General features: G+C 35.9%; 1 protein-coding gene across 34 annotated transcripts in view; it reads left to right on the plus strand.

The window, feature by feature from the left end:
* eif4g3b (eukaryotic translation initiation factor 4 gamma, 3b) overlaps nt 1-20,322 on the plus strand; it is an 80,764-nt gene that overhangs the window by 41,177 nt on the left and 19,265 nt on the right. For 6 of the 34 annotated variants that reach the window (XR_015523489.1, XM_087307005.1, XM_087307011.1 and 3 more), the window contains 13 exons: nt 616-719; nt 907-1,032; nt 4,607-4,697; nt 8,221-8,994; nt 9,074-9,153; nt 11,897-12,116; nt 12,205-12,329; nt 12,650-12,769; nt 13,320-13,475; nt 14,530-14,727; nt 15,763-15,909; nt 17,644-17,880; nt 19,445-19,549. Coding sequence is in view for 31 of the 34 variants with exons in the window: in XM_087307005.1 (XP_087163131.1) it covers nt 616-719; nt 907-1,032; nt 4,607-4,697; nt 8,221-8,994; nt 9,074-9,153; nt 11,897-12,116; nt 12,205-12,329; nt 12,650-12,769; nt 13,320-13,475; nt 14,530-14,727; nt 15,763-15,909; nt 17,644-17,880; nt 19,445-19,549 (2,483 nt within the window). In the remaining 3 variants the exon portion in view is untranslated. Of the gene's footprint in view, nt 1-612; nt 720-906; nt 1,033-4,555; nt 4,698-8,220; nt 8,995-9,073; nt 9,154-11,896; nt 12,117-12,204; nt 12,330-12,649; nt 12,770-13,319; nt 13,476-14,529; nt 14,728-15,762; nt 15,910-17,643; nt 17,881-19,444; nt 19,550-20,322 lie in introns of all 34 variants that reach the window. The other 28 variants (XR_015523488.1, XM_087307004.1, XM_087307010.1 and 25 more) reach the window with 5 other exon arrangements.

Genomic DNA, 20,322 nt, shown 5'->3' on the forward strand with positions numbered 1-20,322 from the left:
TAGCAAGAGAGTGGCAGAGAAAGAAGCTCTCATCTTTGGCAAGAGAGAGTAATCAGCGGTGGCTGTAAGAGAAGGTAGGCTTATAAAAACATTTAAAGTTTGTAGTACTGTTTTGTTGTTGCTGATAATATCAGTTGATGCTCAATTGTCGCTAATTCGAAAGTAAAAGAAGTGAAATAGCACACTGAACTTACAAGTTATTTAAAAGCACCCTTTTCCTAGTGATCCTGGTATAAGCGGTGTTATCACTCGTCAGTTAAGCAGTGGGAAAATTACATTGCTGTCACAACCCTATAACCAATCACATGCCAATGTTCATTTAAGACCCTGTTCATTTAAGCATGTAGATGTGGTTAAGATAATCTGTCAACGTTCAAGCAGAGCATCAGAATGAGAAAGGTGATTTTAGAGAAATTGTCAGGGGTTTTAGTGCCAGGCAGGCTGCAGAAACTGTAGATCTACAGGGTTTTCATGCACAGGTCAGGTGTGAGTGATTGGTTCAAACTTATAGGAAAAAAGTCATTTTTATATACTTAGAGGAATAATTCACTCAAAGAGCAAGAATTGTCATCATTTACTTTAATACGGAATTTGTCTTGTATGTTTTATCAGCAGCAGGACCTCCCTACTATCCTGGGCAGCCCGTGTACACACCATCTCCACCCATTATAGTGCCTACACCACAACAACCTCCACCTGCTAAGAGGGAAAAGAAAACAGTGAGTCTACATTAACTTATTGTTCTGCATCGTCTTTTGCCACAGAGTTTAAATTTTGATTTGTTTTCAGTTTTTACACATTGAAATACAGCCTTTTACAATTCTGGCTTTAACAAACATAATTTTTTCTTTAAGCTTTTGGTTTATCCTTTGTCTGCTTTTTCAATCAATAATTTTTTTTTTAAAGATCCGCATCCGAGACCCTAACCAGGGTGGCAAGGATGTCACAGACGAAATATTATCAGGAGTGGGTTTGAGTCGAAACCCAACCCCGCCTGTGGGACGGCCCTCTTCCACTCCTACACCTCCACAGGTAAGATGGCAAATCAAAGGTCAAATCACACATGAAAACCACAGTTAAGTCATTGTTAAAAGATTTTGGTTCAAACACCTTTATAATCTTAATTCTAAATGATCACAATTAGCACGTTTATTCAAGAGAGCAGGCCTCTTGTATGGTTAAACATCTTTAACTAGCATTCCTTTTTCTGAGTTCTAAGCATTGAAATTGTGACAGAAGTGCTGAGATAACTTATAGTTTTGTTGTAAACATATGTCTGCTTTCAAAATAATTGTTTGAAGGCAGCTTAATTCAAATGAAGGCATTAACAATAACATTGTTTAATTAATAACTTGAAATTCAATAGATTCATGATAAATGCTGATCCATCTAGTACACGTGAAGTCTTTAAGAGTGAGTTATTGAATGATTCTTTCAAATTCATTCGAGATTTTTTTTATTTTTATGAAGGAATATTTTTCTCAATTTTTAGTAAATTATTAGAATCTAGTAACATCTATCTATCTATCTATCTATCTATCTATCTGTCTGTCTGTCTGTCTGTCTGTCTGTCTGTCTGTCTGTCTGTCTGTCTGTCTGTCTGTCTCTGTCTGTCTGTCTGTCTGTCTGTCTGTCTCTCTCTCTCTCTCTCTCTCTCTCTCTCTCTCTCTCTCTCTCTCTCTCTCTCTCTCTCTCTCTCTCTCTCTCTCTCTGTATTGTATATATATATATATATATATAAATTATCCCAAAACTGAAAATGATGTCATCATTTACTCACCCTTTACTAATCTGTTTTTCTCTCTTTTTTTTCTGTTGAACATAAAATGAAATGTTTTGAGATTAGAAAGCTTGGAACCTCTAACTTCACTTCCATAGTAATTGTTTTTCATACTATGCAAGTCAGTGGTTACTGGTTTTCAGCTTTCTTCGAAATACCTTTTATGTTCAACAGAAAAAAGAAATTCATAAATGTTTGTATCCACTTAAGGGTGGGTAAATAATGAGGGAATGTTCATTTTTTGGGTGAACTATCCCTTTGAGATGTCTATTCAGAATTGTGTTAGAATATTCAGCTCTATTATTTTAAACAAAAATTGCAAATTCTGAATTGATTCTCATTTAGAATCCTGCAGCTCTTAACAGTGTACACATGTATATTTAGTTTGATATGGTTTTTTTTTTCAGTATTTTGCACCTTGTTTGTGGCTTATTTTCAGTATTTTGCACCTTGTTTGTGGTTAAAGTTAATAATATTAATACTTTTGTATGTATGTATATATTTATTGATTTTTTTTTTTTACCAGAGCCAGTTGGAAACCAACCAGAACACACTAATATACATATAGTCTTTATATCATAGCAGCCCCACTTATTGACTTTAAAGCCACACTGCCAGAGTTTCCATTCCTTCATAATCAGGAGTTTATCTTCTTATCTAAAGCCAAAGCTTATGTCCTCAGGTCAGCGCCTTTGCTCGGTGGTTATTACTTAACAATTTGATCTTTTATGCAGTGTAATGCACTTTTAACGAACAGCGAACAAAGCAACTGTGTATTTTAGGGTTTTTGAAAAATGTTGCATATCATGTCAGCTGTCTTGTAGTACTTTCTCATGAGTGTTTGTGTCATCCTGATCCCTGTGTGTTGCCTTTACAGTGACTCCTCATCTACACTCTCTAGTAGACTATTACTCACCTTCAGTGTGCCTGATGTAAAACAGGGGTTTCCAAACTGCTGGATATTAAGTGTGTAAATTAAGTTTACACACAATACAGCTTTGGTAAATTAAACTTGGTTGAAACCAAATTGTAATAAAACAACAATTAAATATTAGAATATTAGAATTTGCAATAAAGCAACATTTACTTTCAGAAACTAAACAATGTATTTATATAAACAAACACACACACACTACAGATGGGGTTTACAGTCACCGGCCACTTTATAAGGTACTCCTTACTAGTACTGGGTTGGACCCCCTTTTGCCTTTAAAACTGTCCTTATCCTTTGTGGCATAGATTCAACAAGGTACTGGAAATATTCTTCAGAGATTTTGGTCCATATTGACATGATAGCATCACGCAGTTGCTGCAGCATTGTCGGCTGCATATCCATGATGCAAATTGCCCGCTCCACCACATCCCAAATATGTTCTATTGGATTGAGATCTGGTGACTGTGGAGGCAATTTGAGTGCCGTGAACTCATTTTCATGTTCAAGAAACCAGTCTGAGATGATTCGTGCTTAATGACATGGAGCGTTATCCTGCTGGAAAAGACATAAACAGATGGGTATACTGTGGTCATAAAGGAATGGACATGGTCAGCAACAATACTGTGGCGTTGACACGATTCTCAATTAGTATCAATGGGCCTCAAATGTGCCAAGAAAATGTCCCCCACACCATTACACCACCATCATCGCCTAAACCGTTAATAAAAGGCAGGAGGTATCCATGCTTTATTGTTGTTGATGCCAAATTCTGACCCTGCCATCTGAATGTTGCAGCAGAAATTGAGACTCATCAGACCAGGCAACGTTTTTCCAATCTTCTATTGTCCAATTTTGGTGAGACTGTGTGAATTGTAGCCTCAGTTTCCTGTTTACATGAGTGGCACCCGGTGTGGTCTTCTGCCGCTGTAGCCCATACGCCTCAAGGTTTGAAGTATTGTGCATACAGGAATGCTCCTCTGCATACTTCAGTTGTATCGAGTTAATTTGAGTTACTGTTGCCTTTCTATGAGATCTAGCAGATCGTCTTGACCATGTCTACATGGCTAGTTGCTGCCATATGATTGGCTGATTAGAAATTTGTGTTAAACAGTGAGACAGTTTACCCAATTAAATGGCTGGTGAGTGTATATTATAGTTTGTGGGTCAAATTTGGTGGGGTTTAGCATAAAATAAGATTTATGACTTGGTTCAGAAAGTGCTGGGTGAAAAGCCTAACAAGTAATGTAAACATGTAAAAGCAAATAAAAACAGTTGAATTCATAAAAAAAATATATATAAAAAATTAAGAATACTACATGATACAACTTTTTATTAGGATAAATAACTAAATATAGAATGCGAAATAAAATGAAATGTAGTTATAAATTGGCACAATTTGTAAGTAAAATGAAAATAAATTCATAAAAGTTCATTTAATTAATACAAATGAATACAAAATGTAAAAAAAATGTACAATGTAGAATCTTACAAAAATGTGATCAAAATAAATAAATTGGTTAGTAAATGATTAAAGTTTTATACAAGAAACCATACAGATGCCTTATTTATTTTAGGATGGGGTGTCTGGCATTTTGAAAACCCCTGATCAAAGGCACTGTCCCTATATAGAAGGTTGTGCTCACTAAATTTTGACACTTCCTCTGTCTTCTCTCCTTGAATGTTAACAGTGTTCGTCTCTCCTCTGCTCTCTTTCCCCTTTTCCCTCCCCATGTTTTGTCCATTTCTGCCCCTTCTCTCCTGTCCATTTTCTGCGTTTCTGTTTTCCACTGCTCTGTCTTTGTCTGCATGTGTGCGCGTGCCTTGTGTCTATATGTTGCTAGTTTTTATGTCCACACCCTCATTATCCTCACATTTTCTACCTCAAATCCCAGCAGCTGAACAGCCAGGTAGCAGATCATGGGCACATCATGTATAATGTGGACAGCAGCCCGCACCTTCCTGCACCCTTCAACTTGAAAGCAGGTCAGGCTTTGCTACAGTTGTCACCTTCTATCCACAGGTTCAGAGTAAGGGTTTTCAACTGGTGCTTCTACACCCAACAATGAATGAGTCATGGGTCTGAGAGTCGTAGGCAACAATAGAAAAAATGTGCATGCCTATAATAAAACCACATTTTATGTCTTTAAGTAATTCTAGACTTTTTTGGGAAATGGGTTTGATTTATTTTTTACTGAATTAAAAATTGAGTTTTGCCAATTTTGGTTTAACTAATCAGCTGATCTCCAGTTTAGATTTGTCAGCATCAGCCTAAAAATGATGATTTTGATTTTTTTTTTACATGCCTATATTAAAACCATATGTAAGCCATGTGTGTTGGTGTGAAGGAATTCTCCACTTCTTAAAATTTAATTTAATGTTCTTTTATTAATGTAAAATTGGCGCATTTTAAAGTTCTGCTGTAGTTAATGGTTGAGATTTACTTTTTTTCTTAATCCACTCAGCCAATATCCAGGTCTTACAATAAAACTTAGCTTAGCATAAACCATTGAATCAGATTAGACCATTAGCATCATCCCTGTATATACTATGAAAAATCAGAAAATATTAAGTAAAAAGAGCAGTTTATTTAAAACCTATTCAAAATAAAACATTTTTGAATAATAAAACATTTGAATACTAAATACTAAATCTTTTTTTTTTTTTTTTTTTGAAGTATTCCATAAAATATTTTAGATTTTCATTTCAACATTTTTTGTACAAAAAAGCCAAACATTTTTTAAATGACTTAACAGTAAATAACAACAAAAACATGGTCAACCTTTTGGTAGAGGGGCAGTCAATGGATTAAAGGAATTCTATATTTTTGGGTGGGAAAATAGGCTTATTTTACATCTCTGCTAAAGTTAGCAATTGAGTTTTACCATTTTCTTAATCCATTCAGCTGATCTTCTGGTCTGATTTTTGATGATGCTCAGCATTAATCATTGAATCGTATTAAATCATTATCATCATTCTCAAAAATGGCCAAACAGATTTGATTAATACATTGCACATACCTATAATAAAACCATATGTAAATCATATGCAATGCCTCTATTCTTTTGTTAATATGCTCATTTTACAACTCCACCACAGTTAACAATTGACTTTTGCCATTTTTTAATCCATACAGCTGATCACTGGGTATGACTTGATGATGATGCTTAGCCTAGCTTGGCATAGATCAGTGAATCAAATTAGACAATTAACCTCACCCTCAAAAATGACCAAACAGATTTAATTAAAATATTGTACAAGCCTTTACCTTATGTAATGTCTTGGAATACTACACTTTTTTTAGAAGTAGGCTCATTTTACATCTCCGCTAGAGTTAACAATGAGTTTTGACATTTTTTAAAATTTATTCAGCCGATCTCCGGGTCTGACTTGTGATGATGCTTAGCTTAGCATAAATTATTGAATCGGATTACACCACTAGCATCACCCTCAAAAATGACCAAAGATGTTTGATATTTTTACTATTTAAAGCTCGACTCTTCTGTAGTTTCATTAAGCACTAAAATTGACAAAAAAAAAGATATGTATAGCAACTAGATTCTCATTTCATCGCAGTAATTTTGCTCTTGTACCATGGCTGCAGCAAGTGCAATATATGATGCAGTACCTGATATTTGTCTAGCTACCGTCAGTATAACCAACCTTTATGATTTTTAGTAAATATGTCCCATTTCTCCTGTTAAAGGCTGTATTGTTTTTTGCTTTCATGATTTGAGAGAAGCTTACCAAGGTTTGTGTGTCTTCCTTTGTTTTCAAAATCCTGAATAGAATTAGGTTTAATTTTCGCAATTGATGGCCAGCTTAAATTTTGGATCCTGAAGCAAAACCAGTTGAGAACCATTGATCTGTTGTTCAGCCTCTTATTCATTTTAGTAATGGTCACAAAAAAATCATAAATGCACCTATATTAAACACATGGAATTTTAAAATTCATTGATTCTTTTTATATAGCTAACAAAATGTTAATTAAACATTTATTTTTAAATGTAATTTTTTAGTTTTGTTATAATTTAATCACAGTGAAGAAAATAAATGAACAAACATTGTACATGGTATTTATTATTTAATCCCTAGATGTAATAACAGTTATTTTATTTGTACTAAATTAAGATAACTGTAAGCTCAGCCCTTTCATGAAGATGCCTTAATGTTAAATGCTGACAAGATGGAGTAGAAAGTGTTTCTAAAGTCACTGTCTTCTAATAGAGCTGTTTTAACTGTCACAAGACAAATCTACAATTGCAGCTTCAAAAAAAAAAAACAACAACAATATTTTATTTTTTAGCATCAATGTGATCTGATATCTGTTATGTATTATCAGTAAATGAGCCTGCAGTATATTAAACAGTATATTAAACTGAATTCAGTCGTCTGTGAGCAGAGGAACTAAATTGGAAAAGCACTGATGGGGAGTTGTATTGGAAAGCCACAAATAGAAATACATTTATCAAAAGCCACAAACAGAAATAGACTAAAGTTGCATGTTCACGTAGACCATTCTCAAGTGCTCGGTGTATGAACGAGGGATATTATAACAGGACATAAAGACACATCCAATTTTCTGATATGGTACATAATTGTCACAATGTTTTGAATATGTATGCAGGAGTTTTCAGGTATAGTTTCCCAATGTGTGAATAGTTTGTATTGAAAGTTGTCTGTAAAAGCCTGTAGTTGTATTTTTATGTTTAAGGTATAGTACACTTAAAAAAGGTAAATGTATTAACCTTAAGAGTTGCATTTTTTTCTGAACACAAAAATGTATTTTGAATGTTGGATATTCTTATTGGCATCTAGGAAATTGTATTATTAAAGTAATGACTCTTTGTGATTTGCACAATGCCACTGCCTGCAGTTATAAAGTAGACTAATAACCTCAGACAAATGAGAACCCAAACACTATGACCAATTTTTCCTACCTCCGTAAATAAGTCTTATTAAATAAAACTTCCTCGCTGGTGGAAAAATCTTCCCAATCCCACCTGGACGGCTAATTCTTTTGTATCATTCAAATGGCAACTAAAACTGTCTTCTGTTAGCATTTTAAATATGAATAAATGAAAATAAATCCCCTCCTCATCTTTACTTTAGCTCTCTAAGTATTAGTTTATTTCTATAAATTATAGAAATTCCTGTGTGCATTACCTCTTCATGTTGAATTCATAAGTCCCTTTAAGCCAAGTAAAAATCTGGCTTCTAAGGTTTGTCAGTCATGCTGGAGAAAGCAGTACACCTCATGTTTTCTCCACGTTTTATATGCGACATGTGAACATCTCATAAGGACAAATGTTAAGTTATATAAAATATACAAGCATATAAAATGTGCTGTGATGGCTCGTGAGGACCGGGATTGAGAAATCCTGATTTAGGTGACACTTCAGACTCAAAAGTACTTTTTTTTGTCAGTAAGAATAAAGAATATGCCACATTTATAGAAGTTTATGAAGTGTACGTCTGATACATTTTCTTGTTTAATTTCCACCCCTAGATGATAAGCCAAAACTAGAGTTTTCCTTGCAAAGAACTGCATCTCCTGGTCTGCGGCAGCCCGACACTCCTCTGGAGAGAAGAGATCCCAGCAGCCCAGTCCAAACACCCTCCTCTCCCCCACACAAACCTGAGCTTCCCCCCTCCGACTCAGAGACGGCCTCAAGTGTAGCTACAGCCCCGACTCCTTCCATACCTGCCTCAACAGAAGAGTCAGCTGATGCCCCGAGCCCATTAGCTGAGCCCAGTCTCACTAAAGCTATCACACCTGAACCAGAGAGCTCTGAGCCAGAGAAATCCTCCTCACCACCACCTCAAAGTCTGTCTGGATCCCTTACCCAGCACGAAAAAGCCGTCAATGGGCTCACGGACGTTGACGCTGCTCCACTGAGTGAAGAATTGGAAACCCAACCCAGGGAAGCCTCTCCATTGCTGCCTACTTCCAGTGTGCCCCAGTCAGAGCCCAGGCCAGTCACACCGGTGCTGGAGGAAGAGTCTGATCCAATCAATATGGACAGTCCTTTGCCTCCTGTTGAAGACGATGCTGGATGTCCTGACAACGTTTCCCCCTCCCTCTCCACCTCCACGACTGCTGCTATCTCCACCACTCCTCCTGCTCCTCCTCCAGGACTCTCGCACCCCAGTCAGGTTTCTGCAGCGTTGGACAGGAGACCCTCTAATGGAGCAGAGATCAAAGAAACAGGGAAGGAAAACGAGGCCTTGCCGGACAAGAGAGGAGAGCCTTTCTTACAGTCCAGAAAAAGCTCAAATCAAGGTAAGCGCTTTAAATGTTTGCAGGTCGTTAGATGAATGGTGCAAGTGTTGTTCAAATAACACAATAATGTGTTTTACAGCTACATCTAGTGCACCAAAGACCTGGAAGAAGCCAAAAGAGGACATGCCTGTAGGGCAAGATCAGTGTCCAGATAAAGAGGTAAAACAAACAAACAAATGCAAACGTGCAGAATTTGCTGAATTACAGACTTTTTTCTTTGTTGCTGCATTGAGGGCGCCATAGTGACCTAGGGCCTTATGTAAGAAGACTTGCATTAAATTAATACTAAAACATTACATGCGGACAAAGCTGTAAATGTGCATACACAGTGAAAAAATCAGATGTATGAAATGCTGCATATGTGGAACCCAGGCATATTCTCTTTGTACATCCGAATTAACGTGAAACTGAGCGCACATGCACGAGCGCAAAACCCCTCCCTGCCTCCGTCCCCGTATGAATATGGTTATGACTCCACTTTGGCAAAACCAAACGAAAAAGCAATGGCAAAATCAAGCAAAAAGAGAAACTTCACAGAATGTGAATTGGAGGTGCTCCTATTGGAGGTAGACCGGAGAAAAATGTTGTTATTTGCTAGTTTGTCATCCGGAATTCTGAACATTGCACTGTGAGCAAATTAAAAAAGAAATGATTCGATGTAAAGGTGTAAAATTTTGTAGTGTCTATTTAGGCTAAGTGGATATAGCACACCTCGTTGGAATGAGCTAGTTGAGTGATTCCCGCCCATCACCGTTTGATTGACAGGGACAACATGACTAAAGTGAGCAGCAGTTGCGTAGCTCGTAAAGCGCATGGCAACATGTTTTGACACAATCAATCATGAACACGGTTCGAAGGAATCAATAATAAGTGTGTGTATTATGTTAAGCCCACTTGAGCATCACATATTATTTGCACATTTATTGAATGGAAATGTTTCTGATTCTCGTATTCAAATTTGTCTTCAGATGGCGCCTTTATAGCAATGTGCTTGCAGTCGATCGCTCCGATTACATTGAGAAAACTGGCGATTGCTGCAAATTGAGCTTTAATGTTTGGCTGGTCAACTGCATGGTATGGAAACCTTATATACCTGCTAGACATGCAGATGATCCCGTACCATACAGGTGGCATTGCACAACACAAAGATGCTTTGTAGTGTGCAATTTAACATGATTACCTCTAGGAGTCGCCAATGGAAATAAAACAAACACACACAAGAAATGCACGTTCGCCATTTGTGCGTATGCAGCGTTGATACATGAGGTCCCAGGGCCTTCTGGTAGGTTGCTTAGAACTTTCGTTAAGAATTGTCATCAGCCAGAGCAGCATTTCTCAGCTGCGTGTCAATACTGTTGAGTGGCTTAAGGAGTGTTTTTGTGATGCAAAACTTTAATTTTGAAAGAATTTTGAAATCTAATGTGGTACAAGTGCGACCGAAAAATACTCTCCTAATTCAGTGTCTGCTATCAGATCAGACGCTGAAATACAGCATCAGTGTTCCCGACCTGTCAGCTGTTATACTGTACTCAGCGGCTCTTCAATGTACACTCACACACACAAACTGCAAGCCATGCTGCAAGCCATGCAGTTTCCAAAAATCACCAATAAAAGGGTTACTGGTACTTTGCTAGCTGATTTGCATGTTGATTTTAATTGGAAGACGATTTATCTTTTAAATGAAACGAAATGTTTCATTTAGTTGGTTTCATTTATGTGTAGTTTTTACCACGGTATGTGTTTTTCTGTCAAAATGCCACTTTATTGACACTTATTCTGTCAATGTGTTAGTGGGACAGTACAGGCTATGGGTGTGCCAAACATTTTGGTGAATTACATTTGTTTGGGCTGGTTATATATTTAAAAGAGAGAAAAAAAAAATCACTTTAGCAATGATGAGGCTCCATTTAAATGGCACAATATGCCGTCTGACAACGAGGGAAAAATGCTTTGCAGCAATTGTTTTCCATCCTGTTAGATTGCATTTTTTTAAATAACCAGTCCAGGAGGTGACGCTGATCGATAACAGTATTAGTTCAAAGAGTTAAAAGCAAGTAAAATAGATAATGTGACTCTTTATACGCATTAGCTGCCAACTAGAAGTCGTGGCGTGTTCGTGAGATAACTTTAACTCTCCTCTCGGCTCTGTCTGTAGTGCGAGTTTTCTCCACCGTGTCTATTACTGATTACCTTTAATGACCACACATTATGCTCATATACACTGTAACCGTGGATGTACTTTCCATGTCACTTATCAGTGAACAGCGCCGGAGCATCAAAGCCAATCGCAGCCCTTTCTCTTGAGTAGGTGAAGACAATGACCAATCATAGGAGTGTAAGAACTCGCTTGACATTAGTTTATTTGCTTTAAATATTCATGTTGTCTTGTTTGCATGTATTTGAGTTTTGTTTAAAACATTCAAAAAGATAAAATTAAAGGTACAATTAATTTATCTAACTGCTCGTATTGAAGGCTAAAATTGTATTACAAATAATAGATAAATAGAAATGTATTTATAGATTTTAAAACCTTTTTTTTCTTGTGATGTGAAGTAAAAAATAAATTTGTGTATGTAAAGCATTGTCAATGCACTGTCATGCACAGTGATATCGAATTGAACTGAATCGATAGCATAATCATAACCGAACCATGAGACCAGTGTAGGTTCACACTCCTAATATATACACATACTTGCATAGGGACACAAACAGTGTTGGGTAGTAGCTATTTGATTGTACTTTATTTTAAAATTCCCATAATCAATTACAAAATATTCACACAATGACAGTAACATCAACATGTGCAGCTTTGTAGTATTTAAGATGTTTGATTTGACAAACTCTGTTTCTTTCATTAGGTCTGGTCTAATGTGAGCTTAAAGTTTGTTTGTGTGTTTTGCAGGAGGACATTGATCAGACCAGTATGGAACCTGCTCCTGAAAGCCCCAGTCCTCCTCCTGTGGAGGTGGAGAGGAGGCCATCAGTAGGAGCAGTGCTCGAGGAGAATGGAGAACAGGAAGTGGAGCCTTTGAGAAACGGTGCTGAACACACTTCTGAAACTGAGAGCAGTGACAGCATCCACCCGCCTGCAGTCAAAGAGCCGTTGATCAAAGTATTGCCACGTAAGGCTAACTCTCTACAACATTCTCTAGTTTCCTTTGCCTACATCTGCCAGGTTTTACCACTAAAAGCATTTCTGCTCTTCTGCAGAGCCTGCAGAGAAGAATGGAAAGAAGCAGTACAACAGAGACTTCCTGCTGGGCTTCCAGTTTATGCCTGCATGTGTGCAGAAACCAGAAGGGCTTCCTCCCATTTCTGATGTTGTTCTAGATAAGGTCAGCCAGTGATATAATAGATATTAATTATAAAAAGTTCATTCTACAGCATCTAGTTCATATTAATGAACCCCTCAAAGTGATATTCTTGGTTCATGTGTCATGGTTTTCAGAGTAAATGAAAGATATAATGAAAATTTCCCTCTTGTACCAGAATTAATTTGTGTCGCACCATTAAATGGACTGCTATAGACAGAAAAGGATATTGTAACCTGATTATGTCCCTCTTTTAAATTCTTGTAAAACTCATTACTGCTCTTGTACAGAGTGGAAAGATGTTCTTAAGGAGAAGCCTAATGTGTTTCTGCCTCACTGAACAGATTAACCAAAATAAGCTGCCCATGCGGCCGGTAGACCCACGTGTGCTTTCCAGAGGCCCGGATTTTACGCCAGCATTTGCGGATTTCAGCCGACCCATTTCAGGAGGCAGAGGGGCACCGGTTTGTCATGTTATTTTCAATTATTCACTTTATTTTATTTCAGATTTTCATCAACAAATAAAAGCATTTTCAGTTCACACTACCTTAGTCAAAATATACTTATCATTTTTGTATTATATTCTAAATTCAATGCTGTGCTTGATAGGGTTTCAAAAGTGTCGACTGTGGTACCAATCAATACTGACATTTTAAATGTCACCAACATTTGAGCGCAGTAAAGCACATTCTTAAAAAATGCTAATATGCCATTCTGGACTTTTTCGTCTATGAGCAGAGATATGTGCCATCTGCTTATAGATGCTCAAATGTTCTTGTATCTGTGTTTGTACTTGATAAACAGCCGTAGATTGGTGTTTAAGAACAGTCTCAACAATTTTTAAAATTTCACTATTAAATGGTACCGAAGTCGATCCTTTTTATAGATGGAAAAGTAATGTATAAAGGAGCTAAATTAGATGTTTAAAAAAAAAAAGCATATTTTCAGTTATTTTACTGTAGATGCACTATTAGAATCTTTGCCTGCGTTACATGATTGTGTCTGATCCTTCAGTTGCTGAATGTTGGCATGCGACGGCCACCTGGACGCAAGATCATCACAAACGTGTCTGTGATTGATGAGGTGCAGCTGAAGACAACAGAGAATGCCTGGAAGCCTGGCATGAAGCGGGAAGGTGCAGTTGAAGATCCAGATGCCCAGAGAACTCAGGTCTAATTGCACTTTAATACTTTGATAAAAAAAAATGATCAAACGTTTTATTGTTGATGCGTTGATATCAACGTGATACGTTGGTTAGTCTTGGCTTGTCATGGCTTGTCATGGATAAAGAAATGTGACACAGCCAGTAGGAGGCAATAAGTCCTTGTCCTAGGGATAGTTCCCACAAAACAGAAAATTCTGTCATTATTCAATAGAAACCAAAGCCAAAAATGCTTTGTAATAGTTTTAGTGATACATTTTATTAAATTAAAATAACGTTATTTTGGTAACGGTATTTAGTAACGTTTTATTGATGATAAATGAGTCAAGAATTAAATTAAATTAATTTACCTGCATTGCCATGACATTAAAGTAGTGCTATTACAGACAGCTGGAATGGTATCCTGCATGGAAAGTCCTGTGTGCGTTGTTTGTGCGAAATTTGATGTTCTGGTGAGCATGTGCGGTTCATACATAGATAAATGAAGCGTTCGTAAGCATAATATCCAATTAGTGGAATAATAAGCTATTTTGAATTTTGAGCGTGGTGTGTGCAAGCTACTCGATGTTGTGCTTTGCTGCTCTTATGCTTTGGTCAGTGCAGCAACAAGCTGCTCTTGTATGGTGCAAGCCATTGAAATGAATGGGTTTCATAATGCAGTCTTTCCATATGTGCGGAAACTGCTGGGCTGTGTGTGTTCTATTTATTTATTTTTCTCATTCGAAAATTTGTTGTATACCTAATTAATTTTCAAAGATTTGTTAGAAACCAGGCAAGTTTCTCTTTATGAATGGATTATTGATTCAAATGATTTGTCCAAAACGTATTAATTTAAAAAATGTAAACACACCAAGCATTGTTACTCTGAGATTTGCAAGTGTTCTGCTCTGGCTTTGGAAAAATTTTCAATTGAGAAAACAAATAAAACAGAAAATATTGCTGCTGAAATGTAACTTGCTCAGTATGAACCACTATGAGAAAACTGCTTTGTAAAATCACATTAGATTGATTGTTGTCTTCGATAACATTTCAACAATGCGTCTGCTATTTTTTTTTTTGCAGGAGCTTTTCCGAAAAGTGCGCAGTATTCTCAATAAACTGACACCGCAGATGTTCAGCCAGCTGATGAAGCAGGTGACTGACCTCACCATCGACACAGAGGAGCGACTCAAGGGTGTCATAGATCTGGTCTTTGAAAAAGCAATCAATGAGCCCAGCTTCTCTGTGGCCTACGGCAACATGTGCAGCTGTCTGGCCACGGTGAGTTAGACCTCATATTCAGATCACAATAAAGATAATAATAATAATGTTTTTTTTGTTTAGCACTTTTCCTACAAATGTAAAAACAAATAAAAAAAATAAAGAACAATTATATACTCAGATAAATGCATACATGCGCATACATATATGCACACACACAGTACAGTACATACATGTGAATATACACTCACCGGCCAGTTTATTAGGTACTCCTGTCCAGTTGCTCATTTATGCAAATTTCTAATCAGCCAATCACATGGCAGCCACTCAATGCTTTGAGGCATGTAGACATGGTCAAGACGATCTACTGCAGTGCAAACCGCACATCAAAATGGTGAAGAAAGGTGATTTCAGTGACTTTGAGCGTGACTTGTTTGTTGGTGCCAGACAAGCTGCTCTGAGTATTTCAGAAACTGCTGATCCACTAGGATTTGCACGCACAGCCATCTCTAGGGTTTATCGAGAATGGTCCGAAAAAAAGAAAATATCCAGTGAGCGGCAGTTCTGTGGGCGACAGAGGAGAGGACAGAGTAGAATGGCCAGACTAGTTTGAGTTAATAGAAAGGCAACAGTAACTCAAATAACCACTCATGATGCAGAGGAGCATCTCTGAACGCATAAAAGGATGTGCTATCATGTCAACATGGACTAAAATCTTTAAAGAATGTTTCCAGTACCTTGTTGAATCTATGCCACGAAGGATTAAGGCAGTTCTGAAGGCAAAATGGGGTCCAAGACGGTACAAGTAAAGTATACGTAATAAAGTGGCCGTGAGTGTACATGCACACTGTGCATGCATACATATAAACACGTACACAATATACATAAAATTGCACATACTACTTCATATACTATTATATTTGTATAGAATTAAAAAAAGATACGTCTTATAAAGACAAATTTAATATCACACTAATTCATTAACAAAATGTTTATTTGTAATTTAGATTGACCATGTTTATCTTGAAATACAACAGGATGATATTCCTCAGCACATCTAAATCATTCACTTGCATACACATGCTGTGTTTGTAGTTAAAAGTGCCCATGACGGATAAGCCCAACAGCACTGTGAATTTCCGGAAGCTGCTTCTGAACCGCTGTCAGAAAGAGTTTGAGAAGGACAAGATGGATGACGATGCCTTCGAGAAGAAACACAGGGAGCTGGAGGCAGCTACTGCGGTATGTGCTCAAGCATAGAATGTTGCTCTTAAAGGGAAAGTTTGCCCAAAAAGTGACAATTCTGTCATCGTCCCCCATCTGTTCCAATCCTGTTTGACTTTCTTTTTTCTGTTGAACAAAAAGGGAGATATTCTGAAGTGTTAGAGAGAAAAAAAAAAACAGCCATTGACCTCCATAGTATTTTTTGTTCTAACTATGGATGTCATTACCTGCTTTTTCCCAACATCATTCAGACTATATTATTTTGTGTTCAACAGAATAAAGAAAATCCATTAAAGTAAATTGAGTAAACTGTCCCATTAAATGGCTCACAATGTATTCAGATTGTATATATGCTAAATTTGATGTTTAATAAATGCTGTGAGAATTTTCAGTTTATTTTGTAATTATTCATGTGGATTTTAATAACTTTTTTAGCAGTCGTAAATATTTTTTATTTTTTTATTTTAATATGATCAAATACAATGCAGTGTTTCCGCTAGGATTTTTTCCAGCTGTGTCGGCAGGCCCTTTACACAGATCTACCAACTACCTATGGCGATATTTCCATGACAAATGTTGTGAGCGCAATATTACAAGTCAAGGTTGCATTCATGCAATTCAAGCATGCTTTGCTTGCGTTCCAATCTCTTCTGTTCATGCACAAAACTTCTCGTACTTCTCCCTTAAATATACGCTGCTCAAGTACAGATTTTCTTGTGCGCTTAAATAAAGGCTACTGAAGTGTATGCCTCCAACATTTATTAGATTTGCTGGGAATATTTATGAATGTCCCCAATAGACCTACAGTGCGGTATTAATGTGTCCTGAAGTAAAACGGCTTTAAACTCCAGCAAGATAAAGTCATTGAATGCAGAGCCAAAGATCTTTATCTGTAAAGTATAATTATGTAAACTGTGTTCATATTAACTGAAAGCTAAGTTGTGTTTGTTAGCCTCACGCATCACACACCTGTCAGTCAGTCAGACAGTCAGCATGTTACCTTAAAGGTTTAAACAAATAACGCACAGCACTACGATGATTACAGAAAAGTTTGTGTTGTTATAATTAACTTACCTTTTAATACGTTTCGGTGCGATTATAGCTTGTTTTTAGAAAAAAAAAAGAAGAAAAAAAATACAACTGAAGGTTTTGAATGAGAAGCTTTAATGTAGCCATGGTGGGATGAATTTTGGTGTGGCGCCCCACCATAGAAGAATAAATGTAGCGGAAACCAATGTGCAATGTGATGTAATGCAATGTATTATCAAAAATGTATTATCAAATGTATTATCAAAAATGTACTAATAATTATTGTGCTAATACCCAAACAATAAGTAAAGATTCAAAACAAAAGTTTTTGTGTGCATTATCATTATATGAGCAATAACATTTTATATCTGCTGTTAATTCTTATTTAATAAATTGTAATATTTGTTATATACATATGAATAATTTACCTGTCAAATTGAATTACTCTCATCTCCTCAACTTCATGAACGTGTAGTTCTTGATACAAATTTAGACAATTTTTCATGTTTTCTTTTTAATATTAACTTGTTGCACTGTTGTACAAAATCAGTATTGAACTTGTAATCGTGCTTATGTGAATGTTCCAAACTACTGCTAATGTTATCTTTATTAAACATATCATATAAATACATTTCTTTTTTTTTTTAAGTATTCAGTAATTCAGTTTTTGCTGCATCCGGCCCTCAGTTATCAATTTGACATGCTTTTCTCATTCTCTCTCAGTCCAGTGAGCGGGAGAGGCTTCAGGAGGAGCTGGAAGAGGCCAAAGACAAGGCCCGAAGACGCTCCATTGGCAACATTAAGTTCATCGGCGAGCTCTTCAAGCTGCGGATGCTGACAGAGGCCATCATGCATGACTGCGTGGTGAAGTTGCTGAAAAACCATGATGAGGAATCACTGGAGTGCCTGTGTAGACTGCTCACCACTATTGGAAAGGACCTGGACTTTGAGAAAGCTAAGGTAAGCACGGTTTGTCCAGGTTGAGCATTAAAAATGGGATACACATTCATTTCCTGGTTGCATTCCAATTGAATTACGGGGTATAACAAATTACTCAACATTTAAATACTAGTTGAAAAAAAATGGCAAAAAGTGAAGCAAGTTTATAATTATGTGTCATTATTTTGTAGTTTTGAATCAAATTATACATTTTTCATATTTATATTTTGTTATATGTAGTTTTATTGATATTGTATGTGTAATTTTTTTTTTATTTAATCTGGTTAAAATTAGCCCTTCTAGCTAACTCTGGGTTCTTTACAGTTTTTACTGTTTATTAATGAGCACTGTCCCTGTTAAATAAATAAATTACATTAAATTTAATGACAAAAATGATTATCATCTATTAACCTTATCATGCATTTTAATTTTATTATTCGACATTGCAAAACAAAAAGGGCTACATAGACAATTGGTAAATGAAATTAAACTATACAGTGATGAGAGTTCAGCTCTTGGTGGTTGTGTTATGGTGTATTTGGAAGCTATTTATCAACATAAACCAATCATCAAGTGCGGAACCCCCAAAGATTCATCTTCAATTCTGTTTCACTGTAGTTTTTGTGTATAGCTTTTGTTGTTTTGATATATTGAATCATAGGTGCAAAATGGCAGAGGGATGAGAAAATGCAATGAGTACCTCAGGAATAAGTGTAAAAATCTTTTTTATTCTCAGAAACTCAACTAAGGAAAAAATTCAGCAAAGTGTCACCAGGAAATTTTTGGGGGAATATTTGTGCTGCATTATTTTTTAAATTCTTAATTCATGTTTTCATTTGTTTGTGTTTTTTTTTTATTGTATATTTATTAGTGAAATAGTTTTGCCATAAATGTATCCTTTGTTGCTGAGATGGCATTAAATAAAAATAAATGATGTGATATATGGCTTTTATTCTCAGAAAATCAGACAGGTAGTGTAAATAATTTGATGTTAAACAAATATGTTTTAATCTAGTTTTTTTGTATCATATTTTCACCACTATATTGTTTTATTACACACCAGTATAGATATGCATAAGTTATTTTAATGCTTCTATCCATTTGTATATATAACTATATAACTACCACAAAATATAATATATGGAGAATTTTTTCACCTTTGTGATTCAATTAAAGCATGAAAGGGCAAATTTACCCTTTGCAGTTTAATTGACAGGCCAATTAATCTTTATGCCAGTATTGTTTTCTGTTGCAGCATCTAAATTTACTAATATGTTGCTTATTTCAATGCATTTTTCAAGAAATCTATGTTGGCCATGGACTTGTCAAAAGAAACTCTTGAGTCTGTCTTCTCTCCTCTTTCCACTTGCTGTTATGTACTTGTTGACAATCTGTGTAAACCCCTGCTGGTCCTTACGTCCTTATACTCAACAGAACATATGGATGCAGTTTAACATCTTACAAGTTAGCTTGGAAGCGTCTGTTTCAAATTAGTCATTTTAATGTCCTCAACAACTCACTTTGCAAGTGACTACATAGTTTACCTGAATGTCGTTATTTATTTGCTTTGTTTTTTTTTTTATAGCCACGAATGGATCAGTACTTTAATCAGATGGAGAAGATAGTTAAGGAGAGGAAGACTTCTTCACGCATTCGCTTCATGCTGCAGGATGTTATTGATCTGCGATTGGTAAGTTCTGTGTTTTCCGTTTGCTTTCATACTGTGGTCAACGTGAGCTTTTCTTTTTTTTTTTTTTTACTTAAGCTACCTTAAGTTCAGAAGTATAGCATATGATTTGAAGCTTGTTTGGTTTGCTGTAATGTTGTTTGTAACAAAGTTGTACTTTAAAAAAGTGCTGCACAATATATCATTTCAACATTGATATCGCAATTTGTTCATTCGCTATAATCACATCGCAGGATCTTCAATGTTGAGTTGGGATATTTGTTGTTTATAATCAGTGCAGAGTTGAATCAAAATGGAAAAAAAGTTTAGCTTCTACTTGGGTTTTTAAAGAGATAATTCACCCAAAATTTAAACTTTACTCACTTTTTTTAAACGTTTATGAGTTTCATTTTTTATGTTGAACACAAAAAGTATATATTTAAAAAAAACTTCTAACATTTGAAACGAGTGAAGGCTGAGTAAATAGTGAGTTATTTTAAATTTTTGTGTGAAATATTCCTTTAAAGCCTGTAATTGTGTGAACATTTAAAACATCAGGCCACAAGAAACTTTAGTGTTTGTAATTTTAATAAAGTTTAAATTGTATACAATAAATGCTATGCAGTGTTGATTGTTCAATATCTGTACCAGAAAACTATCATTCACTTATCTTTGCTATTTTTTTTTATTTGTCTTTGCTTGTAAGTTATTCGATATATATGTGTGTGTATATATATATATATATATATATATATATATATATATATATATATATATATATATATATATATATATAC

This window comes from Danio rerio, chromosome 23, assembly GCF_052040795.2.
Source record: "Danio rerio strain M-AB ecotype USA chromosome 23, GRCz13ab, whole genome shotgun sequence".
Taxonomy (NCBI): Eukaryota; Metazoa; Chordata; class Actinopteri; order Cypriniformes; family Danionidae; genus Danio; species Danio rerio.